General features: G+C 62.7%; 1 protein-coding gene across 1 annotated transcript in view; it reads left to right on the plus strand.

Annotated features, from left to right (window-relative positions):
- ULK1 (unc-51 like autophagy activating kinase 1) overlaps positions 1 to 11,713 on the plus strand; it is a 34,448-nt gene that overhangs the window by 7,624 nt on the left and 15,111 nt on the right. Inside the window, exons 4-12 of the mRNA XM_019668924.1 lie at positions 8,104 to 8,136; positions 8,640 to 8,676; positions 9,386 to 9,559; positions 9,634 to 9,707; positions 9,902 to 10,003; positions 10,825 to 10,883; positions 10,960 to 11,042; positions 11,342 to 11,392; positions 11,591 to 11,702. Of these exons, the coding sequence (XP_019524469.1) occupies positions 8,104 to 8,136; positions 8,640 to 8,676; positions 9,386 to 9,559; positions 9,634 to 9,707; positions 9,902 to 10,003; positions 10,825 to 10,883; positions 10,960 to 11,042; positions 11,342 to 11,392; positions 11,591 to 11,702 (725 nt within the window). The remainder of the gene's footprint in view (positions 1 to 8,103; positions 8,137 to 8,639; positions 8,677 to 9,385; positions 9,560 to 9,633; positions 9,708 to 9,901; positions 10,004 to 10,824; positions 10,884 to 10,959; positions 11,043 to 11,341; positions 11,393 to 11,590; positions 11,703 to 11,713) is intronic.

Genomic DNA, 11,713 nt, shown 5'->3' on the forward strand with positions numbered 1-11,713 from the left:
TAAGATCCTCAAGGTGAGCTGGCGCCGGATGCCGGAGGGGACAGGGTGGAGGGGGGCCGAGGGGGGGCCGAGGGGACAGGGTGGTGGTGGGGCCCACCGGCTCACAGGAAACTTGGGTTTCTGTCCCAGGAATTGAAACATGAAAACATCGTGGCTTTGTACGACTTCCAGGTAAGGCTCCCGGCTGTGGTTCTGGTGGGGAGGGAGTTCACTCGCCTCGCAGGCCCCGGGGGCTTACGTCCCAGGCCAGCCACGCGCTGGAGACCCCCCGTCGGTGGTGGATGTCGTCTTGTGTTGGGGGCAGGGGCTGGGCCACCCCCATCTGGCCTGCTGTGCTCAGAGGCCTGACAGGGACCCTAGAGACCCAGTCCTCAGCCCACTCTGTGTACTGAGTGAGTTACCACCTTCCCAGGCTGTGTGACTGGGGACGGGGTGGCAGGGTCACAGGCACCAGCCACGCATCACCGTTACTCTGACTCGGGAGCGTCTGACCCAGTGGCCCTGACCAGAGGTCCTGTCCGTCGCCCAGGCCCCCCCTTCCCTGACTGTCCGGCCCGCCTGGCCCACCTGTCTGGGCAGGCTCTTTGTTTGTTGACACTGCTCCAGGGCCTGCCATTGGCCAGTCTCTCTTTGCGTCAGACTGGGGGAGGGGAGGGGCCACAGGAGATTCCTTTTCGGTGGCAGTTGGGGCCAGCCACCCAGGGCAGGACGGGGGCGGTGGCCTATGTGATGAGGCCACCTCAGGCCTTGCTGGCCCCGAGGGCCGCAGCTGCGTTCTCCCGCTGCCCCCAGGCCCCGGGCCGGCGGGTGGCGCCCAGCCTCAGTGGCGGTCCCGGACCCTGGATGCCTAGTTTGGGACTTGGGAACCTGAGGCTGCAGATCTGCAGGCCAGAGTGCTGACTAATGGTTTTGAAACCTGTTTACTGAGGCCACGGGACCAGCCCCTGGCTGAGGGGAAGTTCCCAGCCTGGCTGGCTGTGTTTTGGTGGCCGCCTCCCTCCTCTCCGTTCTTTCCCTCCCCCTTCCGAACTGGGCTATGGCCTTGAGGCTGTGGCATGAGATAAGGTGACATGGGGAGGGCCCAGGTTCAGTGTGGCAGTGGGTACCTGGCAGCCCACATGGAGATGCTGTGTCCCCGGGGCCAAGTGGGTGGCCTCTTTCCTTCTCCTCCCCTGTCCTCCCCGCCCCTCCTCTCCCCTCCCCCTTCACCACCATCCCCATCCCTCTGGGCCACACACCTGGTTGTGGGCAGTGCCACTTCCTCCAGGGTTGGTGGCCTGCGGTTTCCCTTGCAGAGGAACTGCCTAGAGGCCAGCCTGGCCTCTCCCCTCGGTTGGGGCTTGGTGCTTTTACCCCCTGGGGTGCGGGGGGTCCCCTGAGTCCTGAGATTCCTGTCTGAGACTCCTGTCTGTGACCCAGAAGAAAAAAAGGCTTTTAAAAATAGTATTAAATGATTTGGCTTAAAAAAAAGAAACACTACAAAAGGGGACATGGGGAAAGGTAACTGTCCTATGCCTGTCCCAATGGGGTCCTGTGTCCCCCAGAGGGACCACATCCATTTTGGCTGTTCCTGGGTCCACAGGGCAGCACCGCACAGCAGACATGCTCACATGCCCGTCCCCCACCGCACCTCCACTTCCGTTCTACGTCTTGGAGAAGGTCCCTGCCACTCCATACAACTGCTCCAATCTGTATGTGATAAACCGCACCCCTCCTCGCAGGAGAAGTACCCCGATTCCCCCTGTGAAGTTAGCACCTCCACTCAGATGCAGTTCCAGTCCTGGCTCTGTGTGTCCTTGGGCAGGTGTCTCAACCTCTCTGTGCCTCCACCTCTTCCTCCAAAACAGACCATGAGCTGTCTGGTTGAAACTGGTTATAGTAACACTGCGTGAGTATTAGCTGTTGTTTTTGGTGTGGCTCCTTCTGTGGTCCATCGCCCCTCATCCCGTAGCTGACCGTGCCAGTCCCTCGCCAGTCGGACAAGTGGTGATTCTGGCTTTCTGACACATGAGCGGTGTAGTGGTGACCATCCTTGCACTCACCTTTGCCACGTGTGCATCTATCTGCCAGGTATATTCCTAGAAGTAGATTCCCCAGGTAAGAGGGAAGTGTGCTTTTCGTTTGGGGCAGCTGCCAAGTTGTGGTCCACGGAGGCCAGACTGTGGACAGGTAGCAGTGCTGCCCGCGGAGGTCCTGCGTCCCCACATCCTGGCTGGGCTGCTTGTCAGACTCACCCTGGCCCGTCTGGGAGGCAGGAAGGGCACCTCTCGCGGCTTTGATTTTCATTTATCGTGAGTGAGGCTCAGCATTGGCCCCTTGTGTGCATGACTATGAGTGCCTCCTCCTGGATGGCACTGTGGTGAACGGCATGGGCCCCAAGCCACCCTGCCTTTCTCTGAGCCCAGCTCCCTCATTTACTTGCCTGTGGACCTTGGGCAAGTTGCTCGGCCTCCTGGGGCCTCAGCGTGTTACCTGTGAAGTGTGAGATACGAGTAGGGTGGTTGTCCTGACGACTTGACTCTATGTATGTTAAGTGCTGCGGTCTGTGCCCGCTATAATATAATAAGCGCTGTGTGAACATTCTTGATCTGTAGGAGCTCTTTGTATATGAAGGAAAGCCCTCGTGCTACAGATTGCAGATACCTGCCCCCACCCCCAAGGTGGTTTTTTTGTCTGATGATGTTGTGGGTTTTTGGCCTTGAGGATTAGGAACATTTGTCAGGCTGATGTGAACGCCCCAGGAGGTGGGCCGCTTGACTGCTGTTCTCAGGCCCCCAGACCTGTGGGGAGGCTGCTGGAGGCCCTGGCCGACATTGAGGGGTAGAGGAGTCGCCCCAGTGTGCTGTGCGGTGTCTGGACGCACTCCTGCCCAGGGAGAGTGGCCACCACAGGAATCGGGGCATGGGGCTGTGCATCCAGGACCAGCCCTGCCCAGCATGCCCTGGGAGGAGGCGTGATGTCATTGGCCTCATGGACAGTGGCTCCTCTCCCTCCCGAGGCCAGCACACCGGCCTGCTGGTTCGCACAGCTGGAAGTGACTCTCATCCCCGCCAGCAGACAGCCAGCTCTGCTTGTGAGTTATGGCTGGTGAAGGCCTTGGTCAAGGGCGTGGGAACGCTCTGCCGTAGACAGTGTCAGCCCTTGGCCTTGCTCTTTCCAGACCCCTGCTGTTGGTGAGGGGGCCTGTGACTCAGGCGGGGGAGTGGGGACGTCACCCCTCCCTGGGAAGGACGGGGTACAGGCAGTGCTGAAGCCCCTGGTACCAGGTCCAAGGCAGGAGCCTGCACGTGGGCCCAGAGTCCAGACAGTTCTGGAGATGGCCTGCAAAGTTGTTGCTATTTTAGCTGTTTCTTTAAATTAAAATTTTGAAGTAGAATGCATAGCGGACAGGGCAGAACGCAGGTGACAAAATGCTTGCTCAAGCGGCCCCTGTGTAAGAACCATAGCTTGGTTACCCCCAGAAGCCTGGCCCCATTTCCTCCCAGTCAGGGACCCCTGTTCTGCCCTTTGTGGGGACTTTCTTCCTGCTCGTCCACCACGCTGGAGCCCTGCACACGTACAGTACATCCCCTCAGCATTACATGGGGAAGCTGTGTCGTGGGCGTCCCTGGACGGTGGTGTCCGGGACAGAGCTGCGGCAAACGTCTGTGTGCATCCAGTCTGCGGAGTTCTGGGGTATGCCCGGCCTGGGCCCCGTGGGTCTCGAGGAATGTGTAGGTTCTGTGTTTTCCGAGGGGTGGCCCCAGCTCATGCCCCCCCCCCCCCCCCGTGACAGTGGTGCCTGCTTTTCTGGAGCCGGACAGGCCCGTGTGTGGGAAGCGGGGCTGGAGAGGGCGTGCCGGGCGGCCAGCCCCCAGGGGAGCTGTCAGGGGAGCCCAGCCTGGGGGCAGGCACTGCTCTGTCCCTCCTGGCCTGTGGCTTTTGCCACCTTCTGAAGCTAAGATGGCCAGCTCCTCAGGCGTTAACTGGGTCAGCACCTGCCCACCCACCAGACCAGACCAGGATCGCCAGACAGTGGGCTCAGCTGAGGGGAGAGCTGGGATCCTATTAAGCAAAGCTCCTTAGGAGGGTCCGGGCCTGCAGCCTCCTACGTGCCTGGACGCCAGGGCCCTGCCGCAGGGCCCGAGGGCCCGCACCTCGTCACCCCGTCCTGGGGGGCTACACAGCTGATGGTCAGGACTCAGGCTCCCAGCCCAGCTCCATCCCTCCCTCACCAGCTGTGTGAGAGGGCAGAACTGCAGGACCTCTCTCTGCCCATTTCCTCCCCTTGAACAGGCTGCGAGGTTGGCCTGTCTCGTCCTAGGGTCGCAGTGCTGGGGGCGGGGCCCGGAGTGTTCACAGGGCCTGGTGGGCCCATGCCTCAGCTGCCTCCATGCTCACCTACGACGTGACAGAGCCTGCCACCTGGGGACGAGGGTGTCTGACTCTCCCCGGAGGTGAGCCCTCTCTGGGATCCGGTGGCCATTAGGAGTCCCAGGAAGAAGGCCTGGTCCTTTCAAGTGTCTACACTGAGTCTAGACTGACTCCCAAGGGGGGGTGTGGTAGCTTAGTGTGTGTGGCCCACTTGGTTCCCACTTACTCCCCAGGGGAGCTTGTGAAAACCAAAGGCAGCGCTGGCAGGAGCAGTGGAAGTGGGACCTGAGACTTGTCTGGGTTCTGGGTGGGCCACGGGCAGGCAGGGCAGGGCAGTTGTGGCCACCGAGGCTGTGCTGACCTCTCCCTCCCCACCAGGGGACTCAGCCCGCTTCCCAGGGAGAGAGGACACCCAGCCATGTGGTGCAGTGACTGCCTGGCCCCAGGTGGATGGGGCACCAGGCCCTGGCAGGGGGGAGGGGCCTGGGTACGCAGCCTCCCTGCTAAAGCTCTCCAGCCAGCCAGCAGATGCTGCTGGCCTTGTGGTTGGGTCCCATGTTCTCCTGGTCCCTGCCAGGCTTTTCTGGGACCTGGCTTGGTGTTGGCGAGGGGCAGGTGGAGGGGTGAGGACGCACCGGAGCAGCCCCACTCCTAGCCCTGGACGAGTTTCCGTATCTCCTCTGCAAAGCAGCCTAGGCCTCTGGGCTGGTGGAGTTCGTGCACACAAAGGGCCTCCGAGGGCCCAGGGCACAGCCAGGAGGGGTGACAGCCCCAGCCAGAAGGGACCTGTCTGTCTTCCCCAGGGCAGTGGGTCTCCTGGGTCTCCCAGGCCTGAATGCTGTGCTGCCTCTGAAACCCTGACCCTCCACCCGTGGGAGGTCCTGCTGGGCCCAGGGCAGGGGATGCCCGAGGTCTCTGCTGAGTGACCCACTGGGGCTGAGGGACAGAGATCAGCGGTAGGACAGGAGCTCAGACCCCACAGCCCCACATAGCTGAGAACCTCTCTGGTCTCCTGCTCCCTGCAGGGCTGTGAGGCCCCAGAAAGGCTTCAGGTTCGCCTCGTGGAGGTGACAAGCGTTGACCTCTGTGGGCCAGGGCCTGAGTGGGGAGTTCTAGGAGCAGTGAGCCAGTGGGTGGGGGTGGGCAGGGCCAGGGACCTGTGGGGTGGAGTCTTGGGAGCTCGCCCTGGCTGGAGTGGGGCTCTGGGGGTTGGTGGGGGCCAGGCCCTGTGCGGGGACCCCCTTGGGTTCTTGCACACAAAGGGGACTCCGTTGTCACTTGTACCACAGAGACCTCCTTCTGGGGGAGGTTGTCCTGGGTTCCAGGGGTGTTCCTGGATTTAGAGGGAAAGGAAGCAGGGCAGTGGTCTGCACCTCCCAGCCGGCAGCCCTCAGTGCTGTGGGCCTCTCTGCCCATTCTCAGGGATGACTCCCGGGGGGGATGGACTCTGTGTCTGTCCCTGCCCATCTGGGCTTGGTGGGCGAGTTTGGGGCTTTCCTGGGGAGCAGACTATCAGAGGACAGGCAAGAGCTGCCGGTGCCAAGGCCTGAACCCCTACTCTGACCCTCTGGCTGTGTGGCCCAGGGCCAGTGGCTCAGCCTCTCTGGGCCTCTCATAACAAGAGTGTTCACAGTGTCGCCTGGGGCCCACTGGGGTGGACTAGGGAGCACGCTCAGCACCTCAGCGGAGACGGCCATGGTCAGGGTGATGGCAGGCGAGGGAGCAGGTGGCCTGGGTGTCACACGGAGTGGGTGTTGCGATCCCCTGGGTTATTTCTGGGTCTTTATCTCTGGCACCTCCCTCTACTCTGCTGGGTCCTCTGCCTGAGAGCCTCCAACTCCCCTCCTAGCTGTCAGAGTGTCCCTCCATCCTGATCTCCTCTGTTATGCTCTCTGTCCCCTGCTCCTGGAGCCTGGGCCTGCCCTGCAGGTCCCTGCGTGACGGGGGGCTCTAACGTACTGCCCTTGTGTTATCTCTCCCTGGCAGCTGGCCTGGAAGGTTCGGCTGGCAGGCGGGGCTGAGGGGGGCTCCCAGGCTCTCACTGCTGCGTGGGACTCCAGTCCAGGGGGGCTGGGCCAAGGCCCGCCTTTGTGGATGGAGCCCACCCCCCAGCCTCACCCAGGCGAGCCCCTACAGGCACCATGGATGGCTTCTGCGTCCTTGCTGGGACACGCCCCTAGTGAAGAGCCTGGAACACCGGGTGGGGCATGCTGGAGCAGACCTGCCTGTGCCAGGGGCGCCCAGCCTGGCCCCAAGGGGTTTCAGTGTCAGCCTCACACCCTGAAAGCACACCCTACATCTCAACCTGCTCCCAGAGGTGTCCCCGCCCCAGACACAACCCCCTCTATTGGTGGAGCCCTGGGGGCATCAGGGGGCTTCTCTTGTTTTGGGGGGCTGACATTTAACATTAACACAATGTCACCAGTGGCTTTGTGTCCCTGCTCCTCGCCCACTGGATGTGGGTCTGAGGCCAGGCCCTGACCCCCTGCCAGGCGGGGATCAGGGCCATCTCTGGGATCTGAGCAGGGGTGGAAGGTGGTAGCCCACTGCTAGGCGTTAGGTCACCCCCAAAGGCCGCCAAGAAACATCCCCCCTCAGCCCCGTCCCTCTGCCCTCCCCTGGACCTCTCCGGGCCCCGACGCTTTGCTAGCTTTGGGGCCCTGTTCACAGGCCTCCCCCTTACCTTGAGAGTTAGAAGCTGGAGCGGCCTGTGGAACAGAGCGCTATGGATGCTGGGCCTCCTGTTTCCCAGCTGGCAGAGCCCCCCCTCAGTTAGGGAAAACCCCACCTGAGGAATAGTTGTGGGGACGTTGGCAGGAGAGCGGAGAGGCTCGGACCCCGCCTGCCTGTTGGACATGGCTTCTTGGGCCTCAGTTTACCCCTCCGTGACCTGGAGATAGCACTGGTTGCCTCAAGGAGGAAGCGCCCTGGTGCCCGGCGAAGCCCTTCGGTGGCGCAGGGCCTTGTGTGTGTGTGCTGGTGGGGGGTGGTCTGTGCGCTAGTCTGGGCACCACACTGCTCCATCTCATGGGGCTGGACTGAGCTGAGGATGCTGGGGGTACCCCTAAGCCATTGGTGGCCAAGGGCCGAGCTGGAAGCTGGCCTGGCGGTGCCGACCTATAATTCTGTTGGTGTCCATTCCAGAGCCAGGAGCCCTGCCGTCTCCACAGCCTGAGGGTCAAGGCCCTCACACCTGGCCATGTCCCTTCTCGGGGGGCCTGGATTTCCCTAAGTGGGTCCACCCAGCCAGGACTCGCCACTCATGACAGCAAGCTAAGCCCTGATGAAACCTCAGGGCCTGGTTGGTGTGACCCTGACCTTGACAGAGAACTGGGCAGCCGAGGTCCACCACTGGGAGGCAGGGTCCACACCCTGCCCCTGACACCTCTCCTGGGACCTCAGCCCCTTTCCCAGACTTGGCAAGTGAATGTTCTGATTGGCTGCTGCTCCTGTCACACAAGCCACATGCAAATGACTCAAAACTGAAACAAAATGCCAGAGCCCACTTGGCTGTCAGACATCCGCATCTCCCAGCCACTAACCAGCCAGCAAAGCCCTGGCACATGGGCCCAGGCTGCTAGGGCAGCTCACTGGCACTCCTGCCTGTAGCCCAGGTGGGGTGTTAAGGGTACCTGTGGGTGCCAAGCACCCAGGTCACACTAGGGCTGAGAGGGCTCTTCAGAGGGCTGGCGGAATGGGGGGCAGCGCATGCTCCCCTCCACCTCTCACTGCCTCTTCTGTGTCCTGCAGGAAATGGCCAATTCTGTCTACCTGGTGATGGAGGTGAGTCCCTGCAGGCCTGGCTGTAAGGACAGGGAGCCTGGACCCTCCCAGCTGTTACACCAGCGGTTCTCAACTTGGGGGTCAAATGACCTTTTCACAGGGGTCGCCTAAAGCCATCGGAAAACAAAAAGATATTTACTTTATGATTCATAACAGTAGCAAAATTACAGTTATAGAGTAGCAACGAAAATAATTTTATGGTTGGGGGTCACCACAACATGAGGAACTATATTAAGGGGTCGCGGCATTAGGAAGGTTGAGAACCGCTGTGTTAGACCCATTGTCACCTGGGACAGGGCAGGCTGCACTGTGTCCGTGGGCTTAGGGCCACTGCACTGCACCCTGGTGGCCTCTTCAAGCATGGATTGTAAGGGACAACTGCCCCAGGGAGGAGTGGGAGCACCCGAGTGCCAGGGATTAGACATAGGATGGTGGGGAGACCTGGGCAGGGCTGGAGGGTCTGGCCTGGCCGCTGAGGAGGGCGTGTTGCTGCTCTTTTGCAGTACTGTAACGGCGGGGACCTGGCTGATTATCTGCACAGTAAGTGGACACCCCGTGGCCCGGGGGCCGCATGACCAGGCCCGCCCTGACCCAGCCTATGAGGTGGGCCGGCATGGAAGAGCCTCCGGTCCTCTGGTGGCATCTAGGAAAGGTGGGAAATGGGTGGGGGGAGGGCAGTCAGCACCATCAGGGATAGCCTTGCGGGCAGTCAGTCTGGAAGTGCTCCTATTGAGTGGGGCCTGCAGAGTCCCCAAGGTACCTGGTGGCTGCACTGCTGGGTGCAAACTCATCCTGAGCACTCTGAGCCCCAGGTGCAGCTGCCTCACTGCAGGGGGCGGGCGTGGGGGGGGGAGGCGGGCAGTGCATCCCTCATCAGTTTGTTCAACCCTCACTCCTTGAGGGTCTGTGCGCCTTGAGTAGCTGCTGAGACGTGATCATAAACTGAGAGAGGAGCAGGGAGCTGCCCGGCGGGGAGGTGCCACTGGGCAGGTTGGAGTTGGGCGGGTGACGTGGGAGTGGAAGGGGCCAGCAGGGCCAGCAGCAGATGGGCGGCCCAGGGCGACCTTGGGGTGGACAGGAGCACATGCCTGTGGTGTGAGTGAGGGCCCTGGAGACCACAGGCTTTCGGAGGGAAGCAGGTCCCCTCACGGCTTACGGGGGGTGGTGTGGGAGCAGAACCGGGGGGAGGCCCCGCCTGCGCCCAGGTTGCCCGGCTGAGCCGTGACCCCCGAGCCCCGTCCTTCCACAGCCATGCGGACACTGAGCGAGGACACCATCAGGCTCTTCCTGCAGCAGATCGCGGGTGCCATGCGGCTCCTGCACAGCAAGGGCATCATCCACCGGGACCTGAAGCCCCAGAACATCTTGCTGTCCAACCCCGGCGGGCGCCGCGCCAACCCCAACCACATCCGGGTCAAGATCGGTGAGGCTGTGGGCCGGTGGGGCGCTGGGAGGCAGGGCCGTGGCCGCCCTGCTCACACGTGTTCTCGCCTGCAGCTGACTTCGGCTTTGCCCGGTACCTGCAGAGCAACATGATGGCGGCCACACTCTGCGGCTCCCCCATGTACATGGTAGGTGGTGGCTCCCACCCTGCTGCCCGGTGGGAGCGGCACTGGCGCTGGCCCTACCCTGTAGCCTCACCTGGGGGCGGGGAGGGGGCGGTTGGCCAGCGTGGCTGCACCACCACTTCCCAGCGCATCTAAGGGTGACAGTGCACTCAGTGCCCATTCTGCCAGGGCTCTGACCCATGTTCTCACCCCTGCAGGCCCCTGAAGTCATCATGTCGCAGCACTACGATGGGAAGGCGGATCTCTGGAGCATAGGCACCATCGTGTACCAGTGCCTGACGGGGAAGGCGCCCTTCCAGGTGAGCGCGCGCAGGCCCAAGGTGGGCTGCTGCTCGGCTCTGGGTCAGCACAGCCACCACTCGTTACTGTCTGCAGCCTTCCCTCACTCGGGTGAGGTGGCCTCCCAGCTCCCCACCATGCAGTCGCTTCAGGGCCAAGGCCAGAGTGTCTCGGTTCCGGCGCGTGTCTGCGTGTGTCCATGTGTACGTCCGCGCCAACTTCGTGGCCTCCCACCTGCCCATTCCAATGCTAGTGTGACCCACAGAATTGTCGTCAGTGTCCCAGGCCCTGGGGTGGGACTCCCATCCTGTGGGCCTGTGCTTCCTGTCGTGACCTCCTGGTCTGACTGGTGGCTGGGCTGTTGCCAGCTCACCTCACCCCGTCTGCTGTTTCCTCTGCATCAGCATTGGAGGGCTATCCCCACTGGCACAGCGGCCCCGGAGGGCGGGGTGCTGCCTTGCTCTTGGCTGTCCCCAGTATCTGGCATATGGCAGCGCCCAGCGAGTAAACAGGTGGACGGCCTCGCACGGGCCAGGTCTCCTCACAGGGGCACTGCCCACTGGCAGTGGCGAGCTCTTTCTGGGGCTCTTTTCAGAGGTGGGGTGCATGGGCAAGTCTTCAATTTCCAGAAGCAAACAACCAGTCCCCCAAGCCGTTTGCCTCTTCAGGCAGAGCCTGGCCGCCCTTATGTGGTCCCTGCGCTGCACAGCCTGTTGGGAAGGAGGGCAGCTCTGTCCCCGGAAGTGTGTGAGGAAGCACTGTCCTGGCCAAGCAACCTCACGGAATGCAGCGGCTGCCCAGTGCAGTGGGCACTCACGCTGTTGTCCCCACCCCCCCACAGGCCAGCAGCCCCCAGGACCTCCGCCTCTTCTACGAGAAGAACAAGACGCTAGTGCCCATGTAAGTGCCCCAGCCCCAGCCTCGGCCCCTCCCTGAGGACCCGCCCTGGCTGACGCCGGCCTGTGCCCCTCCCCAGCATCCCACGGGAGACCTCGGCCCCCCTGAGGCAGCTGCTCCTGGCCCTGCTGCAGAGGAACCACAGGGACCGCATGGACTTTGGTGAGCGCCCACCCGCTGGCCACCTGCCTCCCCCACCGGGGGGAGAGCTACTGCCCAGCTCTCCAGGGCCCCTCGGGGGTCGGGAGTGGGTCCGGCGCCTGCAGCTCCTTTCCCCACAGTACAGGCTGAGAGACCCCCGGTTTGACAGCAGGAAGCTCTGCTGAGCAGTGGGGGGCCAGGTGGGGCCAGCTGTGTCCAAGAGCCGCCCGCTGGGGCTCAGGCCCAGGAGATCCTTTGCCCCGGCAACTCTGGGCTGGGGGTCCCCCTGAGGCCTCACTCACCTCTCCCGTCTCCTGCAGATGAATTTTTCCATCACCCTTTCCTTGATGCCAGCGCCTCCGTGAAGAAGTGTGAGTCCCTGTGGGCTGTGGCCCCTGCCTGGGAGGTTGGGGATACCGGCTCCTCACCTCCTGCAGCCTTGGGTCACCGTGGGCTCAGCCGATGGGTACAGCAGGTTTCGGGGTGCCGTCCCTGGGCTCCTCTGTGTTAGGGGTAGCTGTCCACAGCGATGGAGAGCGTTCCGACCTGACCTGTTCTGTTCCCCACAGCCCCGCCTGTGCCTGTACCCTCGTACCCCAGCTCGGGCTCCGGCAGCAGCTCCAGCAGCAGCTCCACCTCGCATCTGGCCTCCCCACCGGTGAGTGCCCCCCGGGGCTGGGCGTCTGTCCCTC

The sequence above is a fragment of the Hipposideros armiger genome, unplaced genomic scaffold, assembly GCF_001890085.2.
Source record: "Hipposideros armiger isolate ML-2016 unplaced genomic scaffold, ASM189008v1 scaffold_544, whole genome shotgun sequence".
In the NCBI taxonomy this organism is placed as follows: Eukaryota; Metazoa; Chordata; class Mammalia; order Chiroptera; family Hipposideridae; genus Hipposideros; species Hipposideros armiger.